The sequence below is a fragment of the Gymnogyps californianus genome, chromosome 10 (assembly GCF_018139145.2).
Source record: "Gymnogyps californianus isolate 813 chromosome 10, ASM1813914v2, whole genome shotgun sequence".
Taxonomy (NCBI): domain Eukaryota; kingdom Metazoa; phylum Chordata; class Aves; order Accipitriformes; family Cathartidae; genus Gymnogyps; species Gymnogyps californianus.
Window position 1 is genome coordinate 3332380 of NC_059480.1, and position 14804 is coordinate 3347183.

A 14804-nucleotide genomic window follows, 5' to 3' on the forward strand; every position below is an offset into this window, starting at 1 on the left:
ATTAAACTAACTACTGTGGTAAATTATTTTGCACTGGGTGTTGATGTAAAAGAGTTGATACTGGAAATCCACAACATTTCAACAGCCACACACTTTTTGAGGTTGGGAAAATAACAAGTTGTTCTCCTGTTCACTGTGTATCAGGTACTTACCTGCTGAAACTGTGCTGGTATTGGTTTTGCATAGGGCACTTTTTTCTGTGGCACCTTCTTTTGGTCCTTTTGCATTACTTCCTCCATTCCCCAATCCAGTCCTGGGATTGTCATTTCAATATCATTGGACTCATCCTTCCCTTTAGCACCAGGGAGACAAACAGTCAGAGCAATGCAGGTTTACAGAGAAATCCTGTTACTCTCTTTACAGCTTATTTAGCAAAAGAGACCAAGAGGTTTTCAACTCTTCCTTCTTTACATGGGAAATACGCACAGTACAGAACTTTACAAAAAAGCGTCTGTACTACCAAAATATATGAAAGGAATGAAGGAGAAGTCACACGGTATCTGAATGGCTCAGGAAAATGCTTCCCCATAGCTGCTACTTACCCATCTGCTCTTGCTCCATGGCTATTTTCAATTGTTCAGGTATTCCCATCCCAGGAATAACTGCTAGGCTGTTGGGTTCCAGATCATCTAGAGAAAAATAATAAATATTTATACTTGGAACATTTTTCTTTACATTATCATTTTATCCCTTTGGATTCTCACATGCTTTTACCATTGGTATCATTACATATTTCACAACTGGTGGGTCACTTTTCAATTCCATACATGAATTACAGGATATTAAAAGAACTGCAAATTCAGATTCATAAATACACCCCAAAAGGTCAGAAACTTTGTCCTTTCAGGAAAGTTACATTTAGGGTAGAAACTCAGAAAAGGAAATAATAACCCACACCCATTCCCATTTTTGTTACAACAAATCTATATATTTTAAAACTTAAATTGGATTGAAGTGCTGCATTTTAATTAACATTCCCAAACACAAAAGAACAAATAATCAAAAATCTGAAGAAACAGATGCAACCCCAGCAAGGAAAAGGTTGCTGAGGCATGCCATAGAGCTGGGCAACCCTGAGCAGCCTAAAATTACCAAGATAAATCCTTAAGAGTGGGGTAGAGTTTTAAGATTTTAGTCAAGTTCAATAATTTGAAAGATTTTCCTGCTGTAGTTCAGGACTATGGGAAGTCTTGAAGTCACATGAAGTTTTCAGGAATAAAAGTAAACAGGAGATATTGCCAGAGGGAGAGCCAAACCTCCTTCCTGTGATTGACAGAGCAGGTCTTACCTCCTGGAGCTGCGGAAACAAAAGAAAACTCATTGTTGGAATGGTTATCGCTGATAACATGGAGAGTAAAATCATCCTCATAAAAAAAATATCTTTGTTTAGGTAGTCACCAATGCTATAATACTGTTTCATCGTCTTACCCAGAAGCTGTACTCTAGTGTCAGCTAACGACCTAGGCTTGTTCCTGACCCCAACCTTCTTTCTTCCATATTGAGGGAAATTGCCTTACCATATTCCACACCATCCTCTGACATCCCAGGCAGCAGATTCAAGTTGTAACGATCTCGCATTTTATCTCCAGGCCGATTTCTAGTCCAAAACTTGCTGTCAAAAGGAAGTTATATGATCTCAATAAAGGGTCAAGAGTATTAAGTAGTTTTAATCTAACTAGTTCTTTAATTTTTATCGTGCTATCTTGATTACATCAGGATTCAACTCTTACTAAATCAAGTTCAGCGCTAGATCTGAACATGAGGTGTGAGGCTCAAACCAAAAATAAAAAGCCAACAATTATCATATTGAATTATATAGTTACAATTCAGAAGATACTTCAAAGTGTAAGGGGTGTAAGTACAAGGCATCAACATCAGATCCTCGACAGATATATTTCTAGTCCATTCCAAAAACTTATCACTCAATTCAAATATATTCTTGATATACCACTAAACTTGTCAATACACACATCCACACACAAAAATTTACTCCATTTATAAAATGCTCCATGTTTACAGCATGTTTAACCTAAAAGCACAAACTATATGCCTCCAAACATGTTTGCAATGTGAAAAGACAGACATGACCAGCAGATGATCTGCAGGAAAAAATGCTGTGGAGATAGAATATTTCTTCAGCAAGAAACTACAACAATTCTTTTTCAAAAATTTCTTCAGGAGATTTCAAAGCCCACACAAACCCAAAATCCTAGTATTTTTTAAGGCTTCCTTAGATGAAGGACAAGAGGTTAGACTCTACCTTTTAATGTGAAATGTCAGTGCCTTCCCATTTAGATAAGTTTGTCTCTCTGCTTTGCCCATTGGTTGTGTATCAGAATCATCCCAATCTATTCTTTGTTCACTGATGCCATGCACCTTTCTAGTTTCTAAATGTACATACATTCCCTTCAATCTTTTCTTTAAATACTTGAAAATACCTGGTGTGATCATTTGAGCCTGAACAGAGAATGTGTCCAAGGGGATGCCAGGCCAGACTCCAGATCATTCCCTCATGGGCCATTTCCATTCCACCAACCTCCTTCTCAACCCTGATGCATCAAAAAAAAAAACCAACAAACCACCAACCAGTCATCACACAGGTGAATATCTGCTACAGATACAATACAAAACTTTTGCTATTCAGTTGTTCCTCTTCCTCTATCCCGTATTTTGCTAAACTTAAGTCTCTGTTTTTTTTTCTGTTGGGTGAATTGATCGTTCCCAGTTGTTCTTAATAGGGACTTCAGTAATGTAGGGATTTTTACCCATACATTTAGAAACAAAATACTTACATGTCAGAACAAGCTCTAAGAAACTAGGAATTTCAACCATTCATCACCCTCTCAACAAAAGACTATTTTCTGTGCAAGCAATTGTATCCTTTAAAATACATCTGCACAGGAAAACTTCTTCATAAATGAAGCACATTCACAAACTTCCTCAGGCATAGAGAAAAACTATACCATAAACATGCATGTTAAATACAGATTCAAAGGTGAAAAGTATATTTTATGTTTAGTATACTAGCTTGCACATCTGAACAACATCTTTCCAACGTGCTGATGAAAATGCCACATACCCAACGTGCCAGAACAACAAAGAGCCATCAGATCCTCCACTGGCAAACAGTCCTTCATGAACAGGATGCCAGGCCACAGCTGAAATACAAAGTAAGCCACAATCAGAAAGTATAATGCTAGGATTTCTAATGAATGGAAATCAGGAACTCAAAAACTTTAATTTTTAATCCAAACTTACTAATAAAAATCCACCTAATATAACAAATTCTGACCTGTGGCCTCCTTCTTATGACCCCTGAAGACCTGAAGTTCTTCTTTCAGATTACGAATGTCAAAGAGCTTACAGAGGTGGTCACGAGAAGCTGTTAGCAGCCAGTTGCCATTCAGATTCAGTTTCACCTCCATCACTGTGTTTTTATGAGCATGCCTGCAAGCAGAGACAGACAGACTGTCCAGATACTTATTTCTCAAACACAAATGAAAACGTGATAATTTACCAGTCCCAAATATTCAGGTCAATAACAAAGTAGTTCAGGCTACTAAACCAGAATACTGTGGCTTTCTGTGCAAAGGCCCTATGCTTTAATCCTGTTCTTTAGTACTTCAGAGCAACTGGTAGTGCTCATTGAGACAGTATTCAGTTACTGTGCACATTTCTACTGCAGCATAAGAAGTTTTTCATCAGCCAGATGAAACATCTCATTTGTGTTTCCATATCTCAAGTCTGTTTTCCAAATGCGAACTGTGTGACTAGGAGGTCTATGGAGAAGGACAAAGTAAATTTAAATAAGGAATATTAAAGTCACAATTTTCCAAGTATGGACTTGACTTCATCTAACCTCTAGATTTTCTGGTACAGCTAAAGCAGTAGCTTTATATTTGAAGCATATGGCTGAAAAGATGTGAGGCAAAAAGCTAAGAAGGGAATTTGAAAAAAAAAATTTTTTTATGAAGTTAGCTTACATTTGAGTAAATTAAAATCTGTTGGCAAGAACTTACAGTGTGGCAAGGCTCTGGCCAGTCTTTGGATCCCAGAACTTGATGGGCTGTTGGCTATCTTTACTTCCTGATACAACTAATCCCTTTGTTGGATGCCAGTCAACACATTTCACGTCTGCTCCATGTCCTGTTAAGCAGATAAAAATTGTTCATTTTGAGATTTCACGGACACTGAAAAGACACTGAAAAATTAAAGGGTGCACACCTTATAACTGTAATGTAAAACGGAATGAAAAACATCACAGAGCACAGGTCACAAAACATAAAATCAAACTAAATAAAAACTCTTCTGAGTTATTTAGGTTGCATTCCTTCCTACTAATCACTGGGAGCATCTTCTCCTCGGATTACGCCCTCAAACCAAGCTCACTTCACCAACATAAAAATTCTGTAAGAAGTTTCTGCTCAAACTGGTACTTTTCTTTAGGCTTTAGCCCTATACTATTACACAATATTTTAAACATAACACCTATGAAACGTTTGTATGGAGGTGGTAAGGGAAAATAACACTGTGACAGTTCACTTTCTGTGAAATATTGTAGACATGAAAGGCAAATACATATTTGTTCTTATCCTATCAGTACTACCCTTTTGCTGTCCTGTCAGAAAATAAGCAAAGAAATTAAATTATGGATCTGAAAACTAAATTAGCATATGATGAAAAGAAATCTTATGAGATGTAACCTCTTATCAGGTCAGAGGGATTCAGGTTTTTCTAACACTCAAGAGTTAGGAGAGAAAAACCCTCGTGATACCATTTCATTTTAAACAGACCGACTGACCTTGACAGAGAATCAGCACTGCTCAGATGATCTAAAATCTGTCAAGAAGAAATGCCTGTTCCTGCTACACAACAAAATGAGGTTTCTGAGCTGAACTATAGGGATTTAGAGAAGAAATAACAAACGATAATTTCTTTCTCCAATCTCTCTCCATGCCAGCCCACTTCAAGGGAAAGCCAACAGCAATAGTCAATGCCAGAAAATGAGGCAGCATGCAGTAACTAAAGAAAAAAGCAAGATGAGAAAGGAAGGGCTGTCTACAACATAAAGGCACTGAAGTTATAAAATGGTATGGAAGAATGGTAGCATGTTCCATGAAAGACAAAGGGTTCCCATCAAAGTCAGACAGCTCCCACAAGTACTGCTTTGCTACATGGTGGAACACGTAACTTGAAGCAGCACAAGCTGTCTTAATATAGGCCTCAATTCGACAAGACATTAAAAATTAATATCAGTTGAAATTTTCCTGAGGCCATAGAAAAATCAAATTAGAATAAGCAACATACTTGTATCTTAAAATAAAAGCAAAACCTTAACACATAGAGCACTGTCTCCATCAAATGAGTGCAACTTTGCTCCTCTCCGGAGGAAAGGACAGAGGGGGAAGAGATTCTCAACCCAAGAAGAAATGAATACAGCTTTGGTAAGAATATGGGGAACAACTTTAAGGATTGATTGACAATATGGATGAAGGAACCCAACTCTCCTCCCCCAGCCACAGCGGGCACAATTACCCTTGGAATATGCATGGTCTCAGGGAAGAGGAGGATCCTCAACTTGCAAAGACTATAAATGTGCTCACAAGCGACCGCTCTGGCGGTCTGTCCTACCAACAGAGGGGCACTTTGAGATGTAGTTTCCCTTCTCTCTGGCTCTTCTGATGCAGAAAGAAATGAAAGGCATTGTCTGTCTGGATTTGCTCTGACTAAATCTCTCTCTCTCAACTAAAACATGAAGCTGAATGCTGAGCAAACCTTGCTTCTGAGCATTTATTTGGGAGGAATGATTTGGCCAGTAGTAAGGGAGAAAGCGCTCTTCCTCTTTAGTGGAAGGCAATTCATGCTTGCAGATTTTCAGCTAATGATATTCTGTAGGTACTTGCTACAGCAGCCCCCAGGGAAAGACAGGATTTTAATTCAAGGGCAACAATAGGCCCTTATAGAGAAATGTTCCGTTACAGTTAATAACTGGTTGAACCGTATGAAAATGCGTTCAGACTAGAATACTCGAGTACTATCATAAATACGAAAAAAACTCAAAGCCCAGCAAAACCATAAAAAAACCTAGCCACACAGACTGGAATTACATTGGCCTTGCTGCTCCTGAAATAAAGACAATTAGTAACGGAAGAGCGCTGGGAGACAAAGGGGTACTCTGTTTGGTCAGTAAGATTGCATCCAGAAAATGAGTTATGCTGGTGAGAGGCCATCTCTGGATGACAGCTCATCCTGCACAAGGCCCGATTTAGGCTTTTCTTTCGAGACCTAACCTGAGTTAAACCAGCCCAAATATGTACCCTGAGGGAAAAAAAGGCTCAGAGTGGGCAATCCAGTTCAAGTTCAGAGCCACACTCTTAAACAGAGCAACCGAAGCACCCATCCTCTAAGTCTTTAAAAGGAAGCGACAGTGACCGGACAGCACTGGACTAATGGGCTTCTCAGAAGCCAGGTTTGATAGTCACTACCCACTAGCTGCAGACCACAAAGCTGAAAGGTAGTAAAAGATGCCAGGACACTCAGAACTTGTAACCAGAGCAGATAAATCATTAGGTACTTATCAGCAGGCTTTCGACCATCATCAGCATGTTAAAATTGACCATAGGGATCAGAAGAAACTTACAATATTTAAAAACATAACCATTATAAAGCTAGATACCTGGCATTTCCTGCAGAGAGCAATCTTTCAACCAGTGTGCTCCAGACTGCAGCAATAGTGGGGGAAAAACGGAACCCTCCTTTGTAATCTAATCAAAATGATCTATCCTGCCCTCAAGAGAGGCACCTCTTAGACAAAGCTCTGCACTAAATGGGGTCACCATATATACTTAGCTGTAGCTTCCTAATGCAACGAAGCTTTCTCGAGAGAAAATACTTTCCTACAACAAATATGCTTTAAATAAACTATTCCCAAGGGATGAACTAACTCAGAAGAATTACGTAAGGTAACCAAGATAACTGAACAGCATCATCTAATCAGACCTTTTTAAATTTCTTTTTTTCTCTCTCTCTTTTAATTGAAGCAATTGACACTGTCTATTGCTTTTCCTTCTTTCTGCTGATAGAAGTACATACTACTATCTGTAATGAGACAGATGATGCAGAAAATACATTTAAAATAAAACTCCAGAGAAAAAGAAGCCTGGTAGATTTTACTTCCTAGTTGTTTTCAGTTCTTAGTTATAGGCTAAGACCTGGGAACTGGACTCTTCTCTGGTACATGACCCCTATCACTAAGCATCACGCTCGGAAAACCTTAATTCATGCAAATCTCTGTCGTTTACATTCCTTATTTGCTGACTCTAAACAGCTTTTGCTCAGTAATTTCAACAGTCACACATATGTCTCTGTGACCTCGGAGAGCCAGGATGGGAATTCCTCTCTGAACAGCGCTTGCACCCTTTCTGGCCCCTGAGTCCCTGTCTGTAAAAGGCACAGATGTTATATCATTTCCCTATCTTGTAGGGACGCTTTATGGATAAATGAATTGAAATGTGTGAATTGTTCAGAACTCATGGCAATGGAAGGCCTATAAACAAACTGAAATGAAAAACTGAAGGTAAAGATTTTTGATAAACTGAACTCGTTTAAAATCATGAGTTAATGTCTGAGCATAAAACAATATACTAACACTTGTCAGTTTTACTTATTACAACTTTTTCTAACCTTTTTAAAAAATCTGCAGAAAAAATAAATTAAAAACAAGCACATGTAGATTCTTTAAAAAGTTCAGATACAAAAGTATTTCTCTAATAATACTTTTCATATGCATAATAAATTTTTGAACTGAGTGACTGTAGTCACAACCCCATTAATTAACTGATTGTGGATACTTCTAGCCAACTTATTTGAAGGGTTGTTCTTTAAAAGACACTGAACAGAAATACTGGCTGGTGAAAGGCATAACAAGCTATAATAAGATTATGTGTAATAGTGTTTGATCAAATCCAGCATGTCACAAGTCTGGAAAAGTACACATAATTAAGGACTTGATTTTTTTCCCTCTCTAATTTCTGCATCTATGACTTAGTGAATGTAATATATGGTATAAAAAAGTTGGTTTCGATCATTATCTTTTTATTACAGTCTGTAACATATCTATATATTTTATAATGCAACTGTGTATAAACTATCAATTATAGATATATCAGGTTTATTGCTGTAGCTAAGCTTTTTTCTGTTATATCCTTTCCCCTAGGAATGAACCGCATTCTGAAGGCACCTAAACTGGAAAGAGGATTTTATAGATGATATTGTAGGATTTCTAGATCCTTCTCAGCAATTATTTGGATGTATATACACATACTGAGATGACACTCTTAAGGCATCTTCTTGTACTTTTAACATCCACATTCCAAAGAAAATGGATATTTGTAAATATATATATTTCAAAGAATTAACATAATCATTTAACTGCAACAATACTGTTTCTCATTTAGAGAGAATTCTATTTGCTTGTTTGTTTGGTTTTTTTTTAAAGACACATGGTTCTCTTATGCTGTTTTAAATGGGGAGTAAACAGAGCTGTGTATCCTCCACTTGAATTGGTCAGACTTGAAGCCTTTTCATCACCACACAATAACCTTCACCTTCCGCTAATCTGTATCCCCAAAACAACAGAACACCTCTCAGAAGAGCAGGCCATTTGTAGGGGACTATTTCCAAGGGATCTGCAAAGAGACATCAGGTCTTACTACTGTTCAAGCTAAGGTTCTCTACCGCAAAAAGAGAAGGGCGGGGGGGGGGGAAGGACCTGCAAGTCAAAGATAATGGAAAACAACCACGTTAGCAGAAAGATGTTCTAAGTTTTCTACATAATTCTCTTAGACTTTGTTAGTTGCTTCCAGCCTACTAGGCAAATTGGATTATTCTGCTCGTTCCATTTTTATGGAAGGCTTTTAAAATGTTATCTGACAGTTACCCATTCCCCTAGCAATTCCCTGCTTCTTTGTAAAGCTTACTTATGAACTGAATACCTCATATTTACAAGAACCTAGGTACTGTTTTCATAACACCGATCAGGTTAGCAATAAGGGTAAGAATATATTTTAACTCCAGTTATTTAGTGTACTTTGCCCTATCGCATTATGTGCGTTATGCTCCTCTTGAAAGCTGTCCTATGAGCTCTTTCACTTCCTATTCTCCTCTCCAAGAATGAATACCACAGAAATGCTCCATCTACAGATACACAGTATGCTTTTTCTTTTTAGCATAATGGGGGAGGTCGGTGAATAAGAAATTAAGGGGAAAAGCTCCTTTCAGTCTTCAGTGGATTAAGAACAATGCCTCCCACCATACTTTCAGACCTCTGTCCCATAAACTCAAGTTTTATTTTCCTTTATTTGCTCACAGTCTTTCTCCAGCTCTCCGCTAGTTTATTAAACATGGTATCTAGAGAGACTGCTAGAGTTTTAATCTACCTACAGGGAATGTCTCCTAGATCATCAGTATTCCTCTAAACCAGCAGCAGAATGGGACATAATTAAGCCTTGTTTACAAATCCCCCCCCCTTTTTTTTTTACAGTTCTATAATCAAGTTTTCTTCCCAGACAAAAGCTCTTATAACAGGACAGTTTGTTTTTATCATCTGTGAAATCAGAAGGGTAAAAAAAAAATAAATAAAATAAAAAAATATCAGTAAACACTAATGAAACAGGTGTGAGTAAACAAATGAATTTTCCCAAGATTACCTGGAACAGTTAATCAGCCCCCAAAATGTGTTTCCATAAATGAGTTTAGAATTTGTATGTGCTAGTCCCAACCGAACTTATACCACTCAGTGAATAGTCTGAATTCTACAAAACCCTAAAACACTAGCAAAAAAAAGTTTAAGCAAAAAACTTAATGCTAGTTGTGTGCTTGCACAGCTTGCATAACAGCAAAGGCACTGCAAAGAATCATGAAAAAGTCTTGTTCTATTACATGTAATTACCAGTAATGGCATGTAGTGATCTGAATTCTTTACATCTGTTGTAATTCAATGACAATGTCTTCTCTAAGGGTTTATAGCGAGGGGAAGAAATCCAGCTGGGTCCCAGTGTATGTGGGAACTGGGTCATGCAGGGTTCAGTCTTTAACTAATGGGACTACTCACATGTTAAACTTAAAAGTGAATGTTTAAATTCTTCAGTGAATTGAAGGCAGAATGCTGAGCAGCTTCCAAAGCTGAAATGCATTGCTTTGAACAGAAACAAAAATTACACAACTGAAAATGTCTACTGTTTTAGATTTGTGGTGTCAGGTCTTTTTTTTTTTTTTTTTTTTTTAATCATTGAGTACGTTCGTGCTAGAGTCTACAAACTGTAGATACCTTTCCTTTTAGACATATTTGCTTTTTCCTAACTCCTGAATTTATTTTTGAGCATTATCACTACCTACACCCAATCACGTTATTTCCTATACATTGTAAAACATATAGAGACAAAACAAGTTTGACAGCAGGTTGTGCAACAGCACAGTAATGGGGCCAGCATCTGTAACATGTGAAGAGCTGTTTAACATTCTCTTAGAAGTGAGAACTATACAAAAATCAATTAAGTATGCATGTTTCACAATTTCTAATCATAAGACATTGTCAAGTCATATCTATATTGATCACAGATAATTATCAACAAAAAGTTATTTTAGTATGTAAATATTACAAAATTTTCACTAATTTTGCTTAATCAGTGTCCAAATTTTCTAACTTACCACCACTTTTATGCACTTAAAAACCCCCGTGTATAACATTAAGTGCATCTCTGTCACAGAGAGTTCACCTATGTGACGGTGCTTTAAAGTGCAGCATAATGCTTAGTGCAATACAGTAGTCATTATTTCTAATTAAGAAGTCATTATTAATCTTAAACAAAGCCATCAGGAAGCTCAGAGCTAGCTCAAGAGAAATGTCAGGAAAAACAGGCCAGAAAGTGTAAAAGGGGAAGATACACCACATTAGAACTGTCCAACATCATCTTATTCTATATATATATGCTAGTGCTTAGCAGTAATGGCAGCTGAATTCAAGGACAAAGGCAGGTTTTCATCACAGTTAGAGTTAAATTATTTATGAAAAGCAGACTGAATTCTACTTTGCACTTAGGCACAGTTATCTATTAAAATTCTCATGGCATATTACTTATAATTTCTTTGCAGGTATTCATCAGAGAATTAAGAGGGCTTTTTTAAATTGCAAAAGGTAGAACATCATCTTTTTTTTGCTGGTTATATTATCTGTAAAGTAGCTGGGACTAGATGTTCTTTTCTGTTCAAAAATTAGCCAGCCTACTTTGAAAGCAGCAACACACTTGCTTTTCATTGACAGAAAATATTTATTTACAATGGTATTTACATTTAATGATATTAAAAATAAATGTTGTACAAGGAACATTAAAAATGAACAACAATTGTAAGAAAAATTCTCGTGCTTTGTAACATAAACAGCTGACAGGAGCCAAAAAAACCCACTCCCTCAGAGAGAAACTGTCCCACAATTTTCTCTTGCTTGTTTCCTGGTACCTTCCTTTCAAGTATCTGGTACTAGTCACTGGATCTGAAAGAGCTTGCACTGCCTCTAATGAGTGTTCACTGTCTTAAGCCGTCAGACAAGACTGATCTCTAGTCTAATGCAGCATGGCAATTACTACATAATGCCGTATAGAAAAGGGGAGAGTATAGCTGTGTCCAGGAATAGAACAACTGGTGGTCCTTCAAGTGAAGAAAAAGTGTGAACTTGAAAGATGAGAAATTCAGTGACTTTGTCAATCATTACTCTGCAGTTCCCATAGATTTGTGGCTTTATATCTGGGTACAGAATCAGTTTGCTGGGCATCATGTTTTTTTGTAAAAACAAAACAAAAAATATCCCAGACAAGTGTGAGCTTTCACATTAAAATGTTCCCAGTCAAGTCCTCCAAACACGAACTAAACAAGTGTTTTGGAGTCTGCTCATAGCCTGTACCATCAACTTAAAAAAGATTAATCTGATTAGAACATTAAATAATTTGAAGCCTCACAGTGACAGTTTATCTCAAAAGTAACTACTTAACTACTGCTCAGTCAGAACATACACTTATATTTTATGAATCAAGAACAAAGTGGGGCATGTGTTAAAACTGGTGCCTGAAGCTAAGCATTTAGTAAGTGACATAATTTTGGGATGCACTGATCCTAGAGTAGCATCAGTGAGGTTTTTTTAAACGCTTAAGAAATTAGTTTTATTCATTAATTATTGAAAATTGGCTGGTGTGTTCACTTGCTGCCATCAAGGTGTCAAAATCCCCAGCCTTTCCACCTGCAGACTTTTGTCTAGCCTTTGCCTGCTACACCTGTGTGAAACACCACTAAACGAAACCAGAGAAAGTTTGGTATTTTTACTGAATACTACAATAAGTAATGGAAAGAAGGAATGTCAAAAACACAGTACTGATGTAGACATGTGTTTAAATTAGCTTGAAGCTAATAAAGAAACTTTGGTGCACCCTAAAATTCAGCATGGCAATTTAGTGAAAGGAGGGAAAAGGAAGGAATCAGGGGACACACTGCAGAACTTGGTACCAGCTTGCCTCAAGCTGTGCTCTGATCATAATTTCAGTCAAGGTTGTAAGTAGTAGAGTCGGAATACTTAGTTCCCAACTCAGGGAAGAGAACAAATACTTCCAGAAAAGCTAAGAGTAACCATCATTAATCATTTTCAGTACTTATTTCCTTTAACATCCTGCTGGATGTTCATTAAAGTTCTGCTGGCGGTTATGGCTGTTGCAAGAGAAAAGCATAGTCCAAACATCTGGTTTAGAGGTTAATCCAAGTTTCAAACTACTGTCTGGCCATACAAGCAGATATCACTCTCAGCAAGCTGCTAAAATCTAAGAAAAAATTTTGTGGATCCCAGCAAAAGTAGTTACAAGAAGTCTTTTACGTAACTTGATACACCCTTACTTCCAAGTGAACCCAGAATCTTTTAATAAAAACACCCAACACAGAAGGACTACCAAGATCTTTCAGTCAACTTGATCTTCTTTCATTGGAAGAATAGGTTTCAATGTGTTTTTATGGTTAAGACTACAGGGCAGGATCCTACTTTTTTTATATCCCATTGAGAGGAGAAGTACTATCAACTAACTCTCTTCTCTACCAGACAAGTAAATTACTTTTAAAGAGAGCCATGTTCATCTGTTCACAGAAGAACACTTGTCCAGGCAGCTTCTCACTTTAAGGGATGGCAAGTTTGCAGGAAAACTGTTTTCCTTCTTGCCAACCAAAAAAGCCATGTAAGCTACTTTTGATAGCCAGTTTACCAATACAGAACATCCTGTAAATATGAGCCCATTATCATTTTAAGCAAAGAAATAATGAGTTTAGGTACACAGAAGTTAGGAAAACTATTTTCTTTGGTTCTAGGGCAAATACTGCATGAGCACCTGCTCTCAGTAACAAATGAACAGCAGTTCGCCCAGGGGTGGGGCAGGGGGACAATAGAGAGATTATCAAACTTGGTATAGACTGTAGGAAAAGATTTGTGTCAGTCAATAATCCAAACAATTAGCAAGTATAAGAGATCCCAGAAGGGATATGGAGATAGAGGCCATTTAACTTGCTCTTTGCATTTTACAATACCACCAAGATTGAGCAAACTAGGGAAGCAGCAGGTCTACCGAAGTAAACTGCTGGCAAAAAGCAGAGCACATAATATTGGCCTAACCTACAAAGCACTACTCTTTCTATACAGAGGTGAAGCTGAGCAGACAGGAGAATTTTCATCTCAAGCACAAAGGACCAATTTTCAAGCAACTAAAATATGAAAGGGCTGTAAATTATGAGGACAGAAACACACAAAATGAGCAGAGTACCATGAACTAAACCAGGAAAAAACCCCAGCATGTAATATCATACGGTGACTTACAAACATGTCTAAACTAGTGGTGATCTTGGGGCTAATGAGAAGAAACACAGCAAAATTAAAAAAAACCCCAGTGCAATAATGTAATTAAAATGCAGGAGCAAAACAATGATTTGAATAGCGTTAAAGAAACATAATAGAGATAATAATACCTTCCATTAAAATTTCAATCAAGCAGCAAAGAAAAGATGAGCTCAGGCGAGAGACAGAAACAAGGAATGTTTTATCACAGTCTTACTTCAAATTTTTGCACCATCAGTGCTGTTATTTCCTCTTATTTTCCTGTGCTTTCCTATATCACCACATCTGTAGACTCAGTCCTCTTTCCTGCCACCTATTAATTTTGAAATTTAAGAAAATCTTTTACTCTTTCAGATTTAAAGATACTACTGAAGTCCCTATTTAAGTAGAGGATCCCAAATACTTTTTATTTGTTTCAATTCTAAAAATAGGTCCCCTATTAAGCAACTGTTTTGTAGAGTGTGGCTGTATAAATATCTATGAAGCTCTCTAAAATACCATGCATGCCCATGTATCATTTTAAATTCCACAAGCACATGAATGGATCAAATAGTAAAGTTCTTCACATGTGATCAAACAGAGAGACAGGGAAAAAGATGGTGTTGAAAACTTACCAGGGATTTTGTGCGATAAAACCTAACAAAGAAAGGGAGAGATGTCAACAGGAAGAAATGGGATAAAACAATCCAAAGAGTACTTAAATAACTCAGATATATCAAAACAAGGGGAAAAAAATATGGAGAACATGTAAAAGACGACATACATGGATATGAGAAGAAGAAAGGCAAAGGGGCCTATCACCAGTTTAAGTGGGGTTCCAAACAAAAAGTGCTGGTAACAATTCATGGAAAATGCTGTTCTCAGATTCATTTACTAACATCACAAGTAG

General features: G+C 37.2%; 1 protein-coding gene across 1 annotated transcript in view; it reads right to left on the bottom strand.

The window, feature by feature from the left end:
* WDR33 (WD repeat domain 33) overlaps window positions 1-14804 on the bottom strand; it is a 71434-nt gene that overhangs the window by 15920 nt on the left and 40710 nt on the right. Inside the window, exons 8-15 of the mRNA XM_050902570.1 lie at window positions 4020-4146; window positions 3293-3447; window positions 3080-3158; window positions 2439-2549; window positions 1518-1612; window positions 1289-1297; window positions 543-629; window positions 153-292 (exon numbers count right to left, since the gene is read on the bottom strand). Of these exons, the coding sequence (XP_050758527.1) occupies window positions 153-292; window positions 543-629; window positions 1289-1297; window positions 1518-1612; window positions 2439-2549; window positions 3080-3158; window positions 3293-3447; window positions 4020-4146 (803 nt within the window). The remainder of the gene's footprint in view (window positions 1-152; window positions 293-542; window positions 630-1288; window positions 1298-1517; window positions 1613-2438; window positions 2550-3079; window positions 3159-3292; window positions 3448-4019; window positions 4147-14804) is intronic.